Source organism: Centroberyx affinis, unplaced genomic scaffold, assembly GCF_046629955.1.
Source record: "Centroberyx affinis isolate AG114_WGS23_722 - 3 ecotype Tasmania unplaced genomic scaffold, CSIRO-AGI_Caff_v1 ptg004402l_1, whole genome shotgun sequence".
Lineage (NCBI taxonomy): Eukaryota > Metazoa > Chordata > Actinopteri > Beryciformes > Berycidae > Centroberyx > Centroberyx affinis.
Genome location: NW_027282085.1, coordinates 50,754 through 74,871, shown reverse-complemented (window position 1 = coordinate 74,871; position 24,118 = coordinate 50,754). Strand labels below are relative to the sequence as shown.

General features: G+C 40.3%; 1 protein-coding gene across 1 annotated transcript in view; it reads right to left on the bottom strand.

Annotated features, from left to right (window-relative positions):
* Nucleotides 1–24,118, bottom strand: part of LOC139664915 (syntaxin-binding protein 5-like) — a gene marked incomplete at both ends in the record, with an annotated part of 104,398 nt that overhangs the window by 41,064 nt on the left and 39,216 nt on the right. Inside the window, 3 exons of the mRNA XM_071543915.1 lie at nucleotides 4,278–4,401; nucleotides 9,574–9,657; nucleotides 18,541–18,604. Coding sequence (XP_071400016.1) covers nucleotides 4,278–4,401; nucleotides 9,574–9,657; nucleotides 18,541–18,604 — 272 coding nt within the window. The remainder of the gene's footprint in view (nucleotides 1–4,277; nucleotides 4,402–9,573; nucleotides 9,658–18,540; nucleotides 18,605–24,118) is intronic.

Genomic DNA, 24,118 nt, shown 5'->3' with positions numbered 1-24,118 from the left:
AAACTTTAAACTGTATATGAGGCCCTGAGGTTCTGTTGTCCTCGTACCATGTGTGCTACTATGCCTTGTGAAAGTTTAAGTTGTCAGTATGTCTCTTCATGCAACTCTCCACGACAAACACCCACACACTCATTATGTTTGGCAAATAAAGTGTCTCTGCTTCCAATTCACTTTCTGATTATGTGCACTGTGATTCCAACTCTTCTTGTCAGGGAACTGCAGACAGCCATCAAAGATAGTATATTAAAGAGAGTCATTTCCCTACACTGCTTCAGAGTGTGCAATGATTTTGCCTTTGATTTGATGCAGATGTCTGTCAGCTGGATATTGGATGGGGCTTTGATGGAGTTTCAAACCAAATGGGATCCTCTGTGTGACATTGGGTTTTACCTCATGAGCATTATACTTAAACAATGGCCTGGGTGGTTATGAACGAATGAAGGAAATATGGAAGAAACAGAAATATTGAATTATGAGTGTATCTTTTACTCTTCTATCTTTCATTTGTCTCCCTTTGTGCACCAAATAATCAATAAAATGCCTGCCCATAATAAGCTTCCTGACAGTGCATCATGCACCTATGCTGGAGCAATCATCTGTCAGCTGCAGCTTATTTCTTATTTCTCAAAAAGTGGATGCGAATAAGCACAGAAAGATAGAAATGTATTATTCTCTGAAAGCTGGTCGGCAGAGCTTTGTGCCTTCTGACTAATGAAAAGAGAACAAAATTGATTTACATTTTCCAAAAAACACTTTTCAGTGCAATGAGTATACACACTGCTGCATGTGGTGCTCGCAGTCCCAAGTCAGTCTCAGGTCTTGAGGCACAAGTCTCAAGTATAATGTAGGTGTAAGTCAAGTCAGAACAAATCAAGAGTCCAATATCAATTTAATATCTTAAAGAAAACTAAATATCTAGGACATTTCAATGCAATATGGTTTTAATAGGATAAAAACTTGGTAAGAGCATCATGAGTTTGATTTCTATAATCAGTTTCAACTTCAATAAATTCAATCATTCCATACAAATTCAGAATTTAAATTCAGTCGTCTGCTGGAACAAATCTTATCACTTTCAATCGAAGTCATTTACACAAACACATGATCTCAAGTCAAGACTTTAGAAACCTTTTCAAGTCATCAAAGCACAAGTCAAAGTGGAGTCCCAAGTCACCAGAACCAAAGTCAAGTCGAGTCATGCTTCAACTCAAGTCTCAAGTCAAATGAAAATTGTGACTTGAGTCTGACTCGAGTCCAAGTCATGTGACTCAAGTCCCCACCTCGGGTACAGTACAATCTGTATACAGTTCTCCAGTTTATGTAATACATGATTTTAAGTTGTTTACAAGTTGTTTCTTATCTGCAATCTCTGGTAGGCAGCAAAAGCTCTAGGTAGAAGAATGGCTTATCAACACTGATCAGGCTACAAACTCCAAAGGCTACAGGATTACTACACACTCTGAAATGCCACAGCAGAAGAAGAGATAGGAACAACAGAAAATGGGTATACTCGGTGACCCTTCCTGTTCTGATAACAAACAAACCCCAAAACCCGACCCCCTCTCTCAAAATGTAACCTGGCACAGCCTAGAGTCCAAGCATTTACTGTTTGCATGTCATACTTTGCATATACTGTCTATTAAATTATGATGCAAACCGTAGAGGAAACCAGACCTGACAGCAAAGCCTAATGAAGTCATAATCGTCTCTATGTCTTCTAACTCTCTTTTTTTGTTGTTTTTATATTTCTTATCTTATATTTCTTTTTCCAATCCATAATCTCTCCCTTTTTTTTTTTTTTATCAAAGTCTCCATCCCCTTGTCTATCCCTCTATCCTCCTTCTGTCTTTTCACCTCTCCCTCTCTCTCTCCTCCCCCTCCCTTTTCCCTTGATTTTTGGGAACTGTCAATCGGCCTCCACCCATTCAGTCATCTATTCATTCGTTTGTTCGTCTGTCCGTTCATTCATACATACGATTGTTTGTCCATTTGTTTGTTTGGTCCTTCCTCCTTGTCACATGTGTTCTCTCAGACACAACTGATTGGATTTTATCAGAACTTGGGGAAATTACGCATCTCACCACTTTATTCCAGCATTTTTCTGTCACGGCTCTACTCTTCCTTGTGTTTCTCTGTGTTCCCTGCTTCCCTTGTGTCTCCGCCTCCCCGGTCTGTCTCTCTGTGTAAGTCTGTGTCTGTTAGTGTGTGTGTGTGTGTGTGTGTGGCGTGGGCGTGGCTCCCTCTCTCCCCCAGCTCCTGGGCTCCTGCTTCACCTGCACACCCGAGCCTCATCACTCATTACCACCAGTATATCAACCTCGGCTTGCCGTCCACTCAACGCCAGATTGTCCCGCCTAACTCGTGGATTCTTCCTGAGCGTCTCTCCGCCTGCTCACGCCACTCCAAACAAACCGTAACATTTTCAAAATTATGCTAAATTAAACTAAATTAAATTAAATTTTAATAACTAGTTATAGTTGGACTGACATGAAATCGGGTCTATTCTTGCTCTACAAATTCTCCTACAGGACTATCAATGCAGGCCATATTGGATTTTCAACCAATTTGGACTTCTTGAAAAACAGTCCCCAGAGGGGGACTGTATCATTCATGGGGGACATATTTTCTCTTTTCTGTCCTTTCATGCCCTGAGATTCACCCCTATCTCTTCACAGCTCCCTCTGCCTTCTTCCTTATGCCTCCTGTCACTCTCCCCCTGTGAGTAATACCAAATATCTGACAAATTTCTGGCACATCTACAGCCAGTTGGCATTTAGCCGTGTCTTTAGGCCTGTCGCCCTATCCCTGGCACTTATCGCCCACGTCCTTCCGTCCTGCCTTCCCGTTTCGGGATTCCGCCAGAGATCACAGCAGACAGTGAGGGATTTTTCATGAACGGCGAGCTGCCGAAGTCGGGATGCCCTGCCAGCACGCAATCCACTCCATCATAGTGGGAAAGGAAAAAAAAAAAAAGAGGGGCGATTAGGAGGAAGAGGGAGCGTGGCGCGGACATCATTCAACCAAACCAGTGGTATTGAAATTGGAGTCTGACTTGGACAAATATTACAGACTGTGAATCAGAACGACTGGCGTTCACAGATCTCTTCTCTCTTGGATTTGGTGGACACACACTTGACCGGTTGGATTCGAGGAACATACGCTTGACGACTGGTTGGATATGGGGAACAAACACTTGATGACCACTTGGATTTGGAGAATAAACACTTCACGACCAGTTGGATTTAGGCAACACACACTTGATGACAGTTTGGATTTAGGGAACACACACTAGATGATCGGTTGGAAGTCAGGAACACACACACTTGACAACCTGTTGGAAATGGGGAACACACACTTGACGTCCAGTTGGATTTAGGGAACACACACTTGATGACCAAAATTTCAGACACTGGTAGAGGTAAAGACTGAGATCACACATTACCTAAGTTCTAACGCCACTCCACCCCCACAATCTCACAAAAACACAAACCTTTATGCTACTAAAACAAATATGAATTTGGAGCATTTTTCTGTCCGTATGTGCCTGTACTTTTTCTCATTCGCTATTGTCACTAGGGCTGCAACTAACGATTATTTTCATTGTCGATTAATCTGTCGATTATTTTCTCGATTAATCGATTCGTTGTTTGGTCTATAAAATGTCAGAAAATGGTGAAAAATGTGGATCAGTGTTTCCCAAAGCCCAAGATGACGTCCTCAAATGTCTTGTTTTGTCCACAACCCAAAGATATTCAGTTTACTGTCATAGAGGAGTAAAGAAACCAGAAAATATTCACATTTAACAAGCTGGAATCAGAGAATTTTGACTTATTTTTCTTAAAAAATGACTCAAACCGATTAATCGATTATCAAAATAGTTGCCGATTAATTTAATAGTTGACAACTAATCGATTAATCGTTGCAGCTCTAATTGTCAGTCTGCATTCAGACTTGAGTCCCATACTGTAGACAACCAGTGCAGCATTGGTCAATCATACAATAAACATGTAATCAAACAAACCACATCATATCAGAAGTGAATGACACCTGATTTTTAATAATAGGACAATATCGGCCCTGACCCTAGTTGTAATTGTCTTTTGCTTTTTCTTCAATATCTCATTTGCTCTACTCTTACTTACAGTATATTCTATTTTTGCCCGCTGTATCCTGTTACAATTTTGCTGCTGCAAGGACCCAATTTCCCAAAATGGGATCGTTAAACATTTCATCTTGCCTAATAACTTTATGTGTGTAGGTGTGTGTGTGTGACTCACCGTGAGGGAAGGTGATCTGGAAGGGCTTGGTGGTGTTTCTGAGGTTCCATAGGGTCAGGCTGCCGTCTGAGTGACTGCACATAAACTGCTTCCCCTCATGGTGCCAGCTGACCGAATGAATGGCCTGGACCAAACACACACACACACACACACACACACACACACACACATTTCACATACATTTCATACGCTTCAGAATATGTTTAGAGGTAAGTTTAACAGTTTTCCTGTTTTGTTTTTTTTGTACATTCCTACCATTCCTACCCTATATTCTACTGACAATAGCTTTTCTCATTGAACTCACAAGAGAAGAGGGTGGAGTTTGTTTGAGTCTGTTCAGTACAGCAGGATGTTTTGTGTCTCCATTGTTCCACACTGCTGGTCTTCACAAAACACAACTTAGAGTAATTTGACAAGGGACACAGCAGCCAAAGATAAAGGCTATTCCTCCTGGGGAAGCTTTTCATTTTCTTTTCATGTTTATTTCTACCAGACTATGCCAATTAAACAATGAAATGGATTATGCCAGTCCATTTCCACTGCTATTTATCGCATCATTTCTTTATTAACAGAATCTTTTCAGGCTCAAGTGAGCGTAAAAAAGTTTTTTTACGATATTGGGGAAATTTTCTCGAAATTTGACATTTACCTTGTGCATGCCTGAGTGTGTGTGTGTGTTTACAATGGTATACAATACAATGGTACTCACCATTGTATCCTATATGATAAGGTGGGTTGGTCTTCTCTGGCAGAGAGGCGTAATAAACATTGGTATTTGTTTATATATAAAGCCCTCGTTGGAAAGCTACCACCCTACATTTCAATGATGCTGGACTGGAACCTTGGACCCTATCAAACTCGCTCAAATGACTTGCTTATGCTTAAGGTCCCCCAAGCACGGTCTAAATCTGGACAATCAGCCTTTTATTTTAGTGCTCCAAATTCTTGGAATGATCTTCAACACACACTAAAAATCAATACTCTACTAACCTATGGACAATTTAAAACCATGATCACAAACCTCCCTGCCTCAATGTGTAACTGTTTTAATTGATTTTCTTTATTCTCATCTATGCCTTGTCCTATTTATTTAAAACTTTGAACTTGTTTGTAACTTGACATCATTGTAAATGAGGGCAACCTCAATGGTTATTCGAGTTTAAATAAAGGTTTGAAATGATTGACTGACACACTTGCCAACCTTGAGACCTCAAAAATAGGGAGGATTTTGAAACCAAAGCGGGGGGGTCTGGTCTCTCCCCCAGAAAAAATTGAGTTTCAGAGACTTTGTTTCCTGCATTCTGGTGACTTTTAAAGAATGAAAATAACAAAATAATAAGTGCACTGCAACAGCATTTTTATGTTAATTACTTTTAATTTTAAGAATCTGACCCCCATGCTCGACGGAAAAATCGACGCGGGAGATTTTACAAAACGCACGCCCCTTTCCTTTACAACTTTCCGTAAGAAACGGGAATTCTTCTTTCCAGGAAGTATTTCTTTCTCTTTCTCTCTCCGTCAAGAAGACAGTCGCTCACTGAGGAGGACGAGGCGAGCCGCTCTCGTCGCCATGGAAACGATACATTTGGTGTAGCTGTATTGTTGTCCGGGTGGAAACAGTAGAATTTTAGAGTCATAGGGCTTATACACGCTGTACAGAGCCAGAAACAGGTTGTGATAACGAAAAATTTTCATAAATCGGGAGAGATACGGGAGAATTGTGGCCCCCGGGAGGAAACCGGGAGAGGGCAATGAAAATCGGGAGTCTCCCGGGAAAATCGGGAGGGTTGGCAAGTATGTTGATTGATACACACTGATTGACGTTGACCAGCTTCTTTCCATCTGCTCGCTGATAAAGGATAGCGGATATGGACTGAGCGTGGGCGATCACAGGAGAGGTCAGGAAGCCCCAGATCGATATCCCGGTGCACAGATCATCCACAGCAGCGGGGAAACACCGCAAACGGATGCAAGGGCAAATAATAAAAAGCAGCCTGGTGCAGAGTGATAAAGCCTTTCATGAAACGTGACGCTCCCTGCATTTGTTTCATCACCGTGTCAACATTATGAAATTGCAATCTCAATTTAATAATTATAGTGTACAGTACATGTGTTCTGTTGCCGTTTCAGCTGATCGTTTCAATACAATACAGCAATCTGATTAGAACAGATTTTACTCAGAGCTGAAAGCCATAAACTTCTCAGAATAGAAGAGTGATGAATGTAAAGATAATATGATTTGTTTCATCCCAACTTGATTTATCACATTTCCATGAAAATATATAGAAACACAGTACACTAATTAAAACTATAGCGCTCCTCTCCTCGCCCTTGAAAAAGAATTACGTCAAATAAAAATAAAAAATGGATAGAAAGAAGATGAGAAGAATAAGAACAGAGTGTTTAGGGATTCAGAAGCAGTCTCTCAAACTTCTGATGCCTGTTCTCCTGTCAAAGATTACAGGTGTGTCAAAATTCACGAAGGCGGCAGTTTATCCGGCAGCTCCGTGCCTCGCCGCTTCAGTCAAGTCAAGTAGAACTACTGTTACTTTGCTGAAATTGTACTTAAGTAGAAGTAAAGTTACTTGTGTAAAAATCTACTCAGAGTAAACGTTACTGAGTTACACTGTTACATGTGATCTTTCCCACGCAATGTAAAGGGACAGGGAGGATAGAGAGTTCAATATGTGATGTCGTATCTGTTTTTAGAGACTATATGTTGAGCGTTCTGAAAATAGGATTCTGAAATTCATGTCATTATTTGATCTGGGATAACAAAAAAAAAAAAAAACATTGAAAATTCCATTCCAATTATTCAAAAACATTTCTACATTAATGTATCTTTGCTATTAGCTGTCCAACTAGCAAGCCAGTGAACTAGCTAGACAACAACTAGACAATCGCAAACTAATAAAACTGTAGCTAGATGGACGGCTTTTTGACTAATGTTAAAGGGGCAATAAGTAAGATTTTTCTGCCTTTCCAAACTTAATTAATGCAGTATATTGCGTTGTGAAATATTATCTCTTCAGTAGGCATTTCTGTTGGATCTTTGCTCTAATTAGCAAGCTTACTTGCCTCTATTGTGAAAATGTGACTTCATTGTTTGTGCTAATAACAGGGGACAATTACCAGGTTGAAAAAGGTAATAGATTACTTAATGCCTCCATAACTAAGTTACTATCAAGGATAAATTTGAGCACTTAATGTTGCAGTTAGTTAATGTTTCCTCCACATGCTTGTATAGGTTTGATGCAGATGCAATTTACGATTGGCCTGTTTGCTGATGTAATGTTTTTGGAGAGCCAATAAAAGATGTGCATTGTAATGGATGCAAGCAAAGTACAGCAAGGTAAAAGGAAAATTCCTGACTCAGAAAAGTACAAGTACACCAAAAAACTAGCTAGTAGTGAGAGTAACTGTAATTCGTTACTTCAACCTCCGGCAAGGTGCACAGAGACAGCCATAGCAGAGAGAATTGTGCCTTTGTCAGATGTAACTGGTTTCTTCTTCTTCTTCTACCCGGCTTCCAAGAAAAGAAAATGCCTCTCACGGGCTTCCAGTGCACAGATAGAAATGCCATGCTACACTGGAGATGAGAACGCACATCAAACAGAGGTAATTAACGGAAGCCAGACAAGACTCTTCAGATGACAGGAGATGAGCAGAGGCAGGAGATGAGAGATGGCCGTGCTCTTTGGAAGATGCAGAGGATCAATGGCATAAGTTCTATCTGGTGGTGGTGGTGGTGGTGGTGGTGGTGGTGGTGGTGGTGGTGGTGGTGGGGGGGAGTTGATTTGAGGCCACACAGGTCAAAAAACAGATTGGATAAGCAACGTGTGTGTGTGTGTGTTGTGGAATTCACCAAGCACCTTTGATAAGTTGTCTTTAAAGATATACTGTATATGCAGTATATATAGCTGTTGCCTTACTCCAGTTTTTGTTCACATGGTATATAGAGGATCAGATGAACTTTTCACATGACACTACCTTATGCTATGAACTGCACAACCTGCACCAACCCCCCCACCACCCCCCTCACTGAGGGACACTGAACATTTATGGACAGGGGAAAGAAATCTTAGAGATCAAAAGTGCAAATTAAATAGCATGCAGTTCTCTTTTTGAAAACGCTTTCATGTTACCTCTACTTTTGTTAATTTTGCATATTCTTGTATAAATAAAAATTAAGAAAAATCAAAATCTTAGCTGGGAGGAATAGCTTTTATCTTTGGCTACTGTGTCCCTAATCAAATTTCGCTAAGTTGTATTTTGTGAAGACCAGCAGTGGTGGAGAGATGGAGACAAAACATCCTGCTGTACTGAACAGACTCAGAGGACAGACAGGGAGTCTTCATCCCAGTCGAACCAGCTCCCCCTCGCAAAGTCTATCAGCAGAGCAAAAGAGAAAAGCTGGCCTCACTAATGCTAAATTAGTAAATAGAATAATTAGACGATACACAGAGCAAAAAACAACAACCATGTGTGTGACAGACTGGCTACGAAACACACACCCTGCCCCCTTCTCACCTGAGTTCAATGAGAAACACCAGTCAAGTTGTTTTCTGTGAAACATGTTTTCTCCACAACTGTAGGCATACTATTATCATATTACAATAATATTGAGCATTTTCAGAAGAAGAAAATATTAGTGTCAATTTTGTTGAATATTTTGTTCAGCAAATCTCTTAGTTACAACACTGTAACGGGTTGGTACTACCACAGCGCTTTGGTGTTAACGTGGAGTTTTTAAAGTCGGCATGGTTTCACTCACTCCAATCATGAACCCCCCCACCCCCCCCCCAGCACCTACAAAGCGCAACTGTTAAATCATTCTCAATGTGTTTTTGTTGTAATTGCTTGTTGCATAATCTCCAATATTCTCCATTTGTCGTTTTCTTGTCCATAACCTATTCTCTGCTGCTATGATGGCCCAATTTCTCCAAAGGGATCTTTAAATCTAACCTAATATAATCTAATCTAATCTAATCTAATCTAAATGTTGTACAAGTATGACCCAAGAACCAATCAAAGCCACTCAAAATGCATTCTCTAATTTCAAAGTTACATGGATGTCAATTGGAAAATGAGAAACACAAGGATTTCGTCTAATAGCAGCAATAGATTAACTTCCAAATTGCTAAATCCATTCTGGGGGGGAAAAAAAATCATTACCTGAAGTTCATTATTGAATACCTCTGAAATATGGAGGAAGTGGTCTGTAAAAGTGTTACAACATATATATCATATTATATATACAGTAGTTCTTGGTGTGACAGCATGCAGTGGAGCTCACCTCATCGTAGTAGATTCTGAAGTCGGCCTTCTTGCCCCGGAGGTCCCACTGCACTATGGTCCCGCTCTCAAATCCAATAAGCAGCTGTAGAAAATGGGCACACAGAAAGAAATGATGAAAGAAGACAATTTCAATAGCCTGAAATAGGACGATGAGCACAACATGCACAAACCGATGTTGTTGAAATTGCTCTCTTTGTTGTAATGTAAGGGAGCCATTTTGCCTCTCCCTCCTCCTCTCAGTCCATCTCTCCATCCCTCCCTCCCTCCCAGCCCTTAATTCTCCCCTCCAGACACTGTTGTTCCTGGCGCTGGAGTCTCACGGCTGCCCTGCCTGTGTGAGTTGTGATTAGTGGGATTGGGAGGGATGATCTCCATCATGAGTGTACCACCGAGCGCACCGAGGCAATTTGCTACCCTGTCTGCCTGGGTCTTCTCTTCTACTGTGATCTGCAGAAGTTTTTTTTTTTTTTCAGAAGAACGTGGAGGAGGAAATGTCAAAGAAGTTACAGAGGTGATGAGGGGGATGGGGGGACTCAGACAGGGATGTCAGTTCACTAAACCACTAAGATATGGCAAAGTCCCTGCATCTAATACGGCCACCAAAACGACCAAACCTGTCTATATCAACAAGTTCTGCACAAAGTGGAGCAATGACTTATGACTGACAACTTATTATTTCGTCAGTCAGATAAATTATAAGACTTGGAGGGAACACTGGTCCTGAATTCTCCTTTGATGTGAATTATTTTTAGATGTGGCTACCAGATACATTTCTGGTGATTTTGGCATAATCTTTGCTGTCCATTATGATGCTAAAAACTATAAGACCATTTGGACTCACTTGGGCTAAGGCAGTGGTTCTCAACGTGGGGTCTGGGGACCACCAGGGGTCCTTGAGGGAGTTCCAGGGGTTTCCCAGCAATCTGATGAATTGTTAAACTTCACCATTACTTTATTGACAAGAAGTTAAACACAATTAAAGAATGTAGAAGAATGACTATTTTGATCATAGCTTCACTGTTATCTCTCTACCTACAATACAGATAGTCATGGAATTCTGGACAAAATCATATCGAACAATAAAGATATTCTCAGATTTGGGTTCGAGAGACAAAATCTCATCAAATGGGGGTCTGTGGCCCTAATGTGGACTAAGTGCCATACCTTGCCGTATCCAATTGATGCCAATGGGCTAAGATTTTTGGGGCATTTTGCTTTAATTTGACAGTACACAGAGACAGGAAAGATTGGGAGAGAGAGGGATGATATGTGACAAAGGTCCCAGGACAGACTCTAACACAGGACGTCACGGTTATATGGTGTCCACCTTAGCCAACTGAGCCACCAGGATGCCCCGAGTTAAGATCTTCTCAAGGAAAGACAGCAAGGGATGGAGAGACAATACAGAAAGTAACATTATTGTACATTTATGTGTCGGGAGTATTGGATATACAAAAATATCCCACTAGGAAGTATCACTTGAACGTCCCCCAAAGACAGGCACTTAAGTCGAGGAAAGTGGGATTCTAGATGGTACAAGAACGGGCCGAGTTCTGATGTAGCTGCCTTAACCAACATGGCTGACAACAGCATCACTGACTGTTGTGGGTAGAAACTATTCAAATTACGCTGCATGTGACCCATCTGCCAAAATTTGATGCTGAATGTAACTAGCATGTATCTGTCGCTACAAGCCAGGTCTTGGGCATAATATGTATTATGCTTGCAAGTCAGGTCTTCGACTTCACAAGTGGAAGAAAAGCACATCCGACATGCATACGAATGCGACATAAGAGAAGGAGGGAGTTGAGACCGAGGGAGAGGAAGAACAAAAGACGAGTGGCCTTGAGTTGAGCTGAGTTGCCTGTCAGCAAAAAAAAAAAAAATCCAGCATGTCTGCAGTTTAGAGGTTGATGAGATAGGGTAGGGAAATATGCAGACAGACTATCTCATCAAGGGCGAGATGGATTCACCTCTGACTCCCATTAGAGTTACAGAGGAAAAGGAAGTTACAACGGCTGGCTCAATGGCAAAGCCTGTCCCAGATATACAGGCAACACACTCCCATCTTATGTGGACCCATCTTAGCTGCTCTAAAATCACTGTAAAGCACTTTATTGCTTATTGCTTAAAGATGCTATGCGTGGTGTTTAACATCAATAAATCATTACCACATTCATTTTGAGACATACGGTGAACAAACAAGAACATCGCCAACTGCAGCCTTGACTGGCCATTCTACACTGTGTGACACCAAGTTGGATTTGGTGGGAATTTGCTGCATTGCTTTACTGCACAAAGGGATATTGCTGTCCTGCACAAAACAGGACGAGGCCGCTGTTCTTCCCGTGCAAACGGAGCTAAAGCTTTTTTGTTTTCCGTTGTTACCGTTGATTCTGTTAACGGCGGATGGCGGAAGGAATGAAAGGCCGATGGAAAAATCATTGCCAACATGTTCATCCCCTTGCCAGGAAGAGGGAGGGGTTTATGGGAAATGTGGTTGTAATTTTGAGAAAAAAATAGCTCTACCACAGATAGAGGCTACCAATCATCTCCACCATAGTCTCATTTTTGTACAGTAATTGTCCCAATGTATCACAATTACAGTTACAGATACAAAGCAAGCACAAATACATATGGACCCACAAATACGTATCTAAACTGTCATGTACACATATCTATGGACTCACACACACACACACACACACACACACACACACACACACACACACACACACACACATATATGCACAGTACATGCCCGTACAAACACAAACACCCACACTTACATACAGACTAGGTATGCTCCGATCAGGAGTTTGCTGCGCAGTTTGGTACCAAAACACAAGTGTTATTATCCGTGTGTTCCATTACTTTGTTTAGAAGTAAGAAATGCTGAATATTGAATTATAAGGCTGCTGAAATGTTATTACTTAGTCCTCCTCCATTGTCTGTTGTTTATTATAGCAGAGATACTGCCAGCTGTCAGATTACACTCCATTATCGCTCATGCAGCGATAGGCTTCCCTCCGACCTTGTCGCTACGTAATCACTGTGTCGGTGTAGCTATTCTCTCGAGGCACGTGGACAAATCTGTCTCACGTATGTCACGGTTTAAATCAGCAGCTGATCAATCTGAGCGTCCCTAACACAGACACAGAAACCCACAATCACACAATCACACACACACACAATGAAGCGTAAGATAAGAGGGAAGAGCAGAGTGGCACACAGTTGGACAGACAGATCAGAGGAGATGGAGAGCGATGATGGAGGAGGATTTAAGGCAGCGCCGCCTTTAAGACAGAGAGGGTGAGACAGCTCTCCCGCTGAGAGGAAAGGCTGTGTGGCATCACAGATCACAAGATGTGAAATGGAGAGCAGGTGGGGTGGAAACAACAGCCTCTCTCCATCCACTCTGCCACTCTCAAGCCTTACATGAGCAACACCAACCGTCACGCATGTAAACAAATAGTACAGATGCACAAAAATATCCTCTCACACCCACATGAGTACATCCTCAAGGGGACGTGGCGCTCCTCACTCATCACCAATTTATATAACACAACAGTGATTCAACCTATATCCAGTTCATGAAAGGTTTTACATTTACTGTTTAAAGTGGTAGGCCCAGTGGTAGGTCTTTCCCGGGAAAAATCCTCTGGCAGGCAGGAAGTGATACGTTTGCAAAAGCAACAGCGGTTTGTTTGGAATAAATAGAAGAAGAAGAACTGGGTGGTAAGCATGAGCAGCAATAGGTATACGGAGGGTCATCTGTGCCCAAGATCTGGTCTTAAGAACTCATTCAGTCCAATTGCAGTATCACTGTTGAACAAATCAGACAATAGAGATATTTTGTTTTTAACCCAACTCAATACACTGCACACAGCTCCCTACCATGTTGCATGTTTATTTTTTAAACATTTGTTTTGAACTAATTTCAGGTCAGTCACTCAGTCACTCACTCAGGGATGGTTTGCATCAATTTAACTGATTTACATCAACTGATTTACATCAATTTATGTACAGAATACCATGGTTATCAATATTAAAATGGTGTTCCATAGTTACCAATATTAAAATGGTGTTTCATTTCTAAAGTTACACACTCCAGCTGCGGACAAATTTTACTGACTGATAGCGACGACGCCCAAGAACGTCTGTATCATAATGGTGGGCCATCAGGTGTATCTTGTTCTATGAAGTGGCACTGTTATGAGCAAAGCTAGGCTGCTGTATTTCTGCCTCTCCCACCATGTTGACAAAACAGCCCAATGGACAGAAATCTATCCGTCAATAATTCTGTCCATTTTCCGACCTATCAGTGTGGCCACAGCTAGTGGAATTCAACACACGCGCCGCGGGCCTGTACAGGATCTGTACTTGTTTTTTTTTTTAAAGTACTTGCTTTTTAATTTACTTGCTGTCTCGCCGTTTTGTGTTTGATGAGCCCGGCACAAGCCAAAGAAAAATTTGCTTTCAATAAAGAAGAGGACAATAAAGTTCTCTTGAGTCTTAAATCTTGGATAGCCATCATGAACAGACAAAAACATGAACAGACAAAGAGAAGAGCACCACCTACAGAAACTCAAACTTGAAACAGAAAATCCAAGGAAAAAGACGTCACAGCACAGCCCACACTGTTTCATTGACAAGAGATCTCTGCAAATTGCAGTGCAAAAAAAACAACACAACAATAAGCACTTAGCACCAAAGATGGAGACAAAATAAAAAAGACGTCATCAGAGATTTCTTCTTTAACATCTCTCAATAACCAACAACACCCATCTCCCTCTTGCATACACCTCCAGAAATTTATTCAAAAACTGCTGTCTGCTGCACATTATTCAAATGTGACATCTATGCCTTATTGTGCAGTTTTATCTAAATCAGTGACACTGCATCTGTCTCCACACAGCTGCAGTCATCCCTAAATTCATCTAGCTTGTGTTGCATTGACACTACTGTCCGAACGGCAAAAACATGAAATACCTTAAATGCTTTTAAATCCAAAATGAAAGAATTGGAGGCTGATTCTTTGGAATGTCACTGTTTTTAATTAACAACTTTCTCAACTGTGTAGTGGATTTTTACTTTTTAAAATGTTTTGTTAATCTATGCTTCTGTTCCTGTATCTGTTCTTATTGTAGTAGTCTGTCTGAAACTACTTGTTTTTATCTGTGCTGCTGCTGATCTTGGTCAGGTCTCCCTTGAAAAAGAGGTTATCAATCTCAGTGGGACTTCCTGATTAAATAAAGGTGAAATAAAAAATAAATACAGCAATACCTGACATGTACACACACGTGTAATAAAAACAGAGCCCCAAAAAACCATACTCAAGCATGAATTGTATATTAATATCAATAGTATTTTATGTTAGAATGTATGCCGAAGTGCTGATTTCACTGCTAAACTCATCTTAACAGCCTGTGTAGACCCACCATGAGCACTGACAATTTCTGCCACCTTCCTCCAGGCAGCATTTCTCTAATCAATGTCTTGATAGACAGAGAGAGACGGGTCCTACAGCTCAGGAAATCCCCACACTGCTAGAATTAATTTATCGTCAAAAGACAAGCTTGGACAGCTAACGTTACTTCTTGATAATGCGCAATCCACATCATCTCTTTTGGCTAAATGGATTTATTTAACTGGATTCAAATTTTGTCAAACCACTTACTTACGTGGCATACTTCTTTCGCGCCGCAAGCTATCCCAGCATGCACTGTGCAGCAAATTGCTCACTTCTCATAGAATATGAATGGAGGGAGAATTGTTCGCTTGGCAAATTTGGTAGCGCTTCACTGTTAGGAGTGGAAGCCAATACAATATCCTAGTACAATATCCTGTCCCTACTGCATCAGCAGAGAGCAGATTCACATCTATCAAGTCACAGGCAAAATAGAAGATATATCAAATGTTAATAAAATGCAATTTAAAATAAGTAGACAGCAAAAATAATTTAGTAGATAAGGTAACAGTGGATATGCGGTTGTACAGTTAAGAGTGAGATATCAGACTAAGTCAGGGCCAAAGGCAACTTTTATTGTGTGGTTGTCATCCTGAAGGCAATACAGAAAGTTCTTCGAAATAAGAAAAGAAAGGCTGCCATATAGAGTAAAACCTTTCTTCTGAGCCTCTTATGGAATATTTAAGACAATTTCTTTTAGCCATCCAGAATTTGAAGGTGGTGAGGGGAATTTCCAGACCAAAATAATTTTCCTGCAAGCCAAAAGGGATGCAAATGCAATAACACTTTGTTTAGCATTTATGGGTAGAAATACACTGATCTGATACTCCAAAAATGGCTATCAATAGGGACACCAAGCACAGAGTATGGAAGATAGAAGAACAATTACCTAGTGCAAAACATAACCAAAATATATGCGTCAAATCTGCAGGTGAGTGAGAACAGCAGCAACATCTTGCAGCTGAGTTAATTCATACTCCCTCCCCAGAATCATCTGTTACCTCTGTCTAGTTCTTTTCTACAGTCTTTATTGTGTTTCCTTATGTATTCTTTTATATTATAGTCAAGGCCTTCTCCCAAGTTAAGGCCGACCGACTGGCATTACGATCCTTAGAGCCCCTGCTGTCACGGGGGTTAAAATGGTAACTGGACAAAATGTTCTTTCTCACAGTTTCCACTCTTCTACTCAATGATAAAGGAAGAACCTCCCATCTCAGCAAATCTGGTTTTACATCTTTCATTAATTTTCCATAGTTGGCTTCACACAGTTTTGAGGCAGAGGGGGTGATGGCATTCCAAGGTATCTAAATCCATCTCCAGTGGAATTTAATTTCATCAAGCTGTGGAGGCCTTTTACCTGACAAGTAGTAGGGAGAGAATCCACATGCTGTCACATACTTAACGGGAAGTCTCCAGTCTCATTTGTTTATGGCAATTAAAATTGGGATGAGTTTTAGCGTTCCAATTCATACTTCCCATTCATTTGAATGAGGCCATGAAAATAGACTGAAAACTGACATTTAACACATTTGTGAACAGATTCAACAACAGATCCTTCAATTGACTGTGGGTCCAACGTTTAGCACAATACTTCTACTTTTATTTTTAAATACTAATTTTAGTGTAAACCAAGAATAAAAATGCAAAATGAGGAAGGACACAGGACTGCTTTGTTGTCTTAAAAGCAGGATCTGTTGTTGAATCTGTTCACCAGCGTGTTAAATGTCAGTTTTCAGTCTATATTCGTGGTCTCATGCAAATGAATGGGAAGTAAAAATCAGAACGCTACAAAACTAAGTGGAATATTGCTTTAAGTTGGACATGTTTTTGCAGCATTCAGCTCGTCATTCATTCTAGTGAGCACGATGCTGTGACAGCCAACCGCTGTAAACTCCCATCTTCCACCCTGCTGCTTTTACTTCTTGACAGCTTCTCAAGTCTGCTTTCGCCCAGAGGCGCCCACATGCATGGCTTGCTGAGAGGCCATGGCAAATCAATATCCCCCTCGATGACCCCTCTTTCACCACCACCCCCACCCACCGCCACCGCCGCGTACATCTACTTTTGCTGCCGATCTGACCACAGCTTGACCCTGAAGAAACGTCGCTTAAAGGACATCATCTGTGCGTCCTCCCACCCCTGCGGACCTATAAAAGAATGGTGCGGTAAAGCCGAGAGGGTTTTCTATTTAATCAAAACAAAAGTTGGAGGAACAAGGATCCCAGTCAAAATCTGGTTAAAAAATATTTCACACAGTACTGTCCCCAATTTTGCTACATGGGAGTGGTGCGGGGCCCAATAATGTATCCAAATTCAAACACTGGGACAAAAGCCCAATAGAGAAATTTCAATTGAACTTTGCAATAAAGATCCTGGGCAGAACTGGGATTGTTCGCACATTAGAAATGAGAGCTTCTAAATTCTGGCAGCATTTAAATCAATCAGACCAGCTGCAGTCATTAAAATATCAAGCCCTTCTCTGCAACCAGCACTCCCTACAATCTGTTTCCCTGAACCAATGGGCAGCAGACCTCAGCACTATGTATCAACACAGACCAATGGACACCAACAGCCACAGTAAAGTGCATTGACCTCTACTTAAAACAACACTACACAGATAATTTAAAAAATTAAAATTAAAATCCAGAATAAACTTCAGTGCTACCAAACACTAAATAGAGAAATCAAATTGGCCAAATAACTTAGCATTCATGAAACTAAAAAAAATACATTCTTACTGAATGTAGACTTGGGAACCGTAACCTTAAAATTGAAAAAGGGAGACACTCAAAAACCTGGCAGCCCAGCGACTAGAGGTTCTGGAAGCACTGCAACCTCAAGGAACAAGAGGCAGAAATACACTTTCTGTTCTCATGTCCAAAATATGACAAGATAAGAGAAACACAGAACCTTAAATTTAAAGAAATATTCCCAAAATATTCCCAAAGCTGCCACTCTTCTCCAATCCTAGAATAGACCAAACTGCTACTCTAAACTCTTCTGATTATTAATATTTTACTCTATATATTTCCAAGTTATCTTAATGAATGTTAACATATACTGTATGAATTGCTATTATGCAGTATCCACAGTTTTGATTTCTAAATGTTCCTATGCTTAACTAGTCTATTTGTTGTTGTTGGATATATGCCTGGCAGCACAATTTGTCTTGTCCTGCCAATAAAGCCTATTTGAATTTCAATTTCAATTTGAGAGAGTGAGAGTGAGAGTGAGAGTGAGAGTGAGAGAGAGAGAGAGAGAGAGAGAGAGAGAGAGAGAGAGAGAGAGAGAGAGAGATGGGGGGTGTTAGAAAGAGAGAAAGCAAGAGAAGTTGAGAGAGTGTCTGACAAAGAGAAAGGGAGTAGGAAGAAAAAAAGAGACAGCTTCTATGTTGCAGAGAGAGAGACTGGTAACCTTTGAGCTTGTGCTGGAAGAGAGACCAGGAGGAGGAGGAGGAGGAGGAGTTGCTGCTGTTTCTTTCATCTGCCTACTCACCTTGCCTTCGTCCTTGGGGCTGTCACTCAAATGAACCACAGGTCCTGGATGAGTTTTAGTCGATCTGTGTCGAGGAGGAATGACAAGAGAGAGGAGAGAAAGACGGCAACGTCAATGCAATGCAACAATACTGTGATAGGAAAATTTTAACTTAAGTCATTTAATCTGGTATTTACTGTTTTAAAATCTTATTTTTCTTAAAAGAAGTGAAATGTTCTGCCAGCGGGGTGAGATCCTTTCAATGTGTCATTTTCTTGATACTAGTGGAGTAATCTGCCAAATTTTGCCTCATTTCAAGATCAACACTTTTTTTTTTTTTTTTTACTTTAAACAAGTGACACTGCATTGGAAACAAATGAAAATGGCTTGTTAAGATGGACACATTTGAAGAAATATAATTTCTCGTCTTTTATTCTTGCTTGTGGTTTTTGTTTCTATAGATAGAATACAGTTGCCTGATACAGGAAAAGTAGCTTATCGTTTATCATCTCTCAGTGGAATCATATGCTGATGATATGGTGATTTTTTGATATCATCATACATACAAACATTACATACATTTCTGCTGTCCAAGTTGATGATAATAAGCAAATCTTATTAAATAACTGACAAAATGCGGTATGAAATGGGATGAACACTAATTTGATTATTCAACATGTGATTTTGCATGGAAAAAAACCCATTATAATTGATTTCAACCATATCACCCAGCCCTAGCCCACTGCATCTTGCAGCAAACCCAGTAGCCACTTTCACTTTTCCACCAGCCAAACTGTATTTTAACTGTATATTAACCACAGCTGGTTAGCTGCCAGTGTGTCTGGTAGACAGACAAGCTTACCAGCCATAATGAGGATTTTTCAGCACTGGGCGAGTGGCTGAAACCTGGGCGTAACGTCGAAGTGTGGCTGACAGCTATCAGGTTCAAATGGGCCCAATTTTTTTATGCCTGCTGCCAGAAGGTGATAAAAATATGAAACAACAGCAAGCTCTCAGCAGGTTCCTATTGTGAAGCAACAGTAGTAATAAGCCAAGGTATCAACAAACCATCCGCAATACACAGCAAGCCGCGATGGGTGAATGCCAAGACCTAATCTTGCTACAGCAGCCATCCAGAACAAATGTACAAACGTACAAAATGTGCAAATGTACACTCACACACACACACACACACACACACACACACACACAAGCAGTTATACACTCCACGCACGTGCACTTATGACCCCTGACCTTTTGTTGCAGATCAACAAAGCCAGTGTTTCGTGTTGTAGACAGATGAATGTAATGTAATCTGACATCTCTGCCACTGACAACCCCCCCCCCCACACACACACACGCGCACACACACACACACACACACACACACACACACACACACACACACACACAATGTGCCACTGACAGCACTTGTAGTATGCATCTTCACGAGATCATCGGAGAAGAAAAAAGGTTTCTTCTTTTCTCGCTGTTTTTTTTTTTCCTTGCTTAGCAATTCTTCAATTTCCAATAGAATAGGTCTGTTATTTAATAGGCGGAGGCTTGCCATTATGCTGAAAGCTGTTTTGTTTTGTTGAAGAAAGCCCGCACACTGTGTGGAGACAAAGAGTGGCAAGGTCTTCACTCCCTCACAGAGTGCAGACAGGCTTTGAGAGGCACACAAAGCAAATCAGAGAGTTCTGAGAGAAAAATATTAAACTGTACTCAATCTTTGTATTTGTTTGTCTGTCAGCATCGGATGCGGCATTGTATTCTGCAAAGCTGTGTGGCTGTATAGCTGGATCTAAGACTGTCCAGTCTGTTGGCTTTACACCAAAAAAAAGTCCATCTTAACAAGTCATTTAGTCTCATTTTCAGTATTAAAATCTTACAACTCTTAAAACAAGTGGAGAGGTAATTCTACTAGTTTCCAATGCAGTTTTATTTGTACTTATTTGTACTAAACCAAAAGGAGATTGTTCCACTAGATTCAAGAAAATTCTTTGCATATTAATGAAGGAAATATTTTCTTAAAACTACTATAACTCCTTCATACTTTAAGATACAGAGATCATATTAATACTGCCCATGTGTTATGTCAAGACAAGGATGCTGACATAGAAATAATGGCTTATTAATGCAGTAATTAGCTTAATTAATGACATCATCAGCATAACTGGCTGTGTTTAATATGGTGATTATGGTGAGGCATTAGGAAGCCCAAATCCCTCTTGTTCGCAGTGTATCGCTCGATGTAGGGCTACATTCTACAGAGTTGTGTGGCTGTTATGGATGGGACGATATTCTTATCTCACGATATGATTCAATATACGATATGGGGTTCACGATTCAATACAACCACCATATGATGGAATAAATACATGTTCAATGACAACAAAGTCTGACTGTGCAGAGTTATGTTTATTTCTGAGCCACAAATCTTTCTAGCGATGGCATTGGCTCGCTAGAATATAAACAACAATTGCCACAAAAATGCCATTACAAAGTGCAAATAATATAACTGGAAAGCCACCTCATTAGTGATTTCTACAGAAGAATAAAATGTAGTTACTATCGCAATTCATTTTTCTGCCCTACGATACGTATTGTCACATTTTTCTATTGCGATATATTGAATTTCGATATATTGTCCCATCGCTAGCGGCTATATAGCTGGATTCAGGGGGATCAGGGTCTGTAGCTGGAAAGATAAACACTTCAGGTGGATCCTCCTCCTGCGTTATTCTAGGAGGGAAATACAGCCAAGCATAGCTGATAAAGTAGAGTGGATCAGCCAAAACAGTGGCTAGTCATTAAGATATAAGCACACACACACACACACACACACACACACACACAATCAACCAAAAGTAGTGGACAAACACAACCACAAGCAAGTCACAAACATGCACACACAAGATATGATGAAACTTTCTTGATCCCTTTGGGGAAATTGAGTCGCTGCAGCAGCAAATGGCAACAGGATACAACAAAGAAAAACTGAATAAACATATAACCGACAATGACAACACTAGAACATGTGCGGTAGAATGTATGAATGAAAAGAAAGTAAAAAAGTATAGATTACAACATTATCATGGTGTGGAACATAACAGCAAACTTACAGCTGTGGCAAAGAAAGAATGAATGCAGGATATGTACAATATGAAAATATATCAAATATATGCTGTATATATAAAAATATAAATATGTGTAAATACTGTATATGCTATGCTGTATATGATATGAAAATAGATGGGTTGAACCCTAATTACAACACTAGAATTTATTATTTAGAAATATATGAATGAAATTATATATGTATGAAAAATATTTTAATTACAGTTTGTATGAGGTTGTGCAAAATAACAGCAGTACTACATACTGAGACAAAGAAAAAAATATTGAAAAATATGTATGATATGAACATATACCACAAAATATGGAATACTGTATATGCAGTATGAAATAGGTGGAAATATAAAAATATGCATTTATATGCAATATATTACAATGAGAAGGATATGGAAATATGAAGAAAACAGGATTGTGTTTTTATAGCAAATATACATGATGCAAAATGTGTGTCATATTCATATTAACCAGTCTACACAGGGACATACATATGTGCACACACATGCAATCGATTGCAATTGATTACCACGGCTGTTGAGATCACATAAACACAAACACAACGATGCCTTGTGCTCCAGCAGGTCCAGGGGAGCCATGGCAACCAGTCACCCATTGGATACAGTGGATGGTAAATAACCAGCAGGGCAGGAGGGTAAAGGAGGGAGGGAAGGAGAGACATGTCCCCAGCACAGTGAAATGTCCGAGTCGGAGCATATGAGGACGTTATGCCTGAGTCTTTTGCCTAGTAAATGCACTCTTTAGTTCTGTAGAGGCTTTGTGTCACAAATGTCCCCGCAGCCACGTCTGGCACTGCTGTGGAGCTCCAACGGATAATTGGCTGTACATAATTACTGCCGAAATATATAACAAATGGGCAAGAAAAAGAGAGAAGAAAACCTGAAAAAAAGATTGTTGTGTTGTGGGTGGGTCCATTCAGTAACCTTAGGAGTAAAAAATATTTTTTTTGACAGGTAGATTTGTTTCCAAATTTAAGTTCCTGTCATACAGTCTTGTCTTTAGTCCTTGCCCCTTTGCCCTATAGTCTCTAGCCACTCCAAATAACATTGGAGAGTCAACCCTAAAGTAGTCGACTCCTTGACTCCTTGGCTCTGAGCCAATGACTCTTGGTATCTGTCGGTAATCTGTCTGCTTTTTCAACCAATAATTTGTGTACGTAACCAATAGTTTGTGTACATAAAATTGCTAATTGGTCAAGAGGCATATATACTTGACCATTACTTTGTGTGAATTAGCTTGAGGCTAGTCCTTCAAGAAAGAATTACCATGGCTTAGCCTTGTGGGTGCTGCATACACAGTGATGTCAAATTGCGCTTAGTTGGGGAATTGGTTCCAGTGATTCCTACAATTATAATCAGAGTTGGCATCAACTCCAGAAATTTGGCAGTTGCACACCGCTAAAGCATTCTAGAATCAACTCGTAGTTGATGCTAGAGAAGTGTCAGCTCAGTTAACCAAAACAAAGTTATTTGGCTTTGGTAGCTAGCTAACTAACCAGCAGGCTAAGTTAGCAACTGATGTCAATGTTTACATGCAACTACTAGCCACTATTAGTGGTATCTTCTACTATATATGTTAAGATAAGATAAGATAAGATAAGATAGCACTTTATTGATCCCCTTGGGGAAATTCAGGAGCTGTTAGCCAGATGTTAGCCAGTGTGCGAATCAGATGTGTTTATAACAAAACAGTGATGTTTAGTTGACCAGATCCTAATTTGCTCACTAAAAAGCTGAAATTATAAACACAGTGGTCACATGACCAGTTCTCAGTCAAAAAAAGCACAGAAATGAACCAGGTCTATTGAATTCTATTGCGGATGGCCAAGTTGTACGTTGAAACACAATCAGCTGTTCACAGGTACTGTAGAAAATGGTTCTTAAAGATTGTAAATGTTTACCACGGATTACAGTTTTTTGTGCTCCTGAGCAAAACAAGGAGCCAAGAAGAAAAATGTGGATCTAGGTCGTAAGGAGAGCGGCTCTGACAGTGGCTCATGGTAGAAGAGGGGGGAAACTTTGGGACCCCGAGAGTAAATACACTTATAATGTGGCCAGTATTTTGTCACTGGTCAGTAACTTACCAGTAATTATCTAGTTATATTCTTGTAAGATAACCTGTATGTTAAAATGTGTTTAAAAGCTACCATGCTGTTCTAACATTAGGCTGCTACTAAGCTAACATTACTGAGCCAGTTCCTCTCTATAAAACAGATGAGTTGTGTTCATGTGTGAGTCTCAGGATAGTTTGCTCTGTATTGACTGTCAGTCCAGGGTGCAAAAGTAATGAGAAATCTCACTGACTTGTTAGCTAACATAAGATAGTTAACTTAGCAACAATCCACTTTAATAACCAATGTCACGTCAGCGTCGCTCATATAGTCTGAAAAGCATAGCTGTATTTCCAATTTTTAAATATTAAGTGAAACTATTCAAGGTCAATTTAT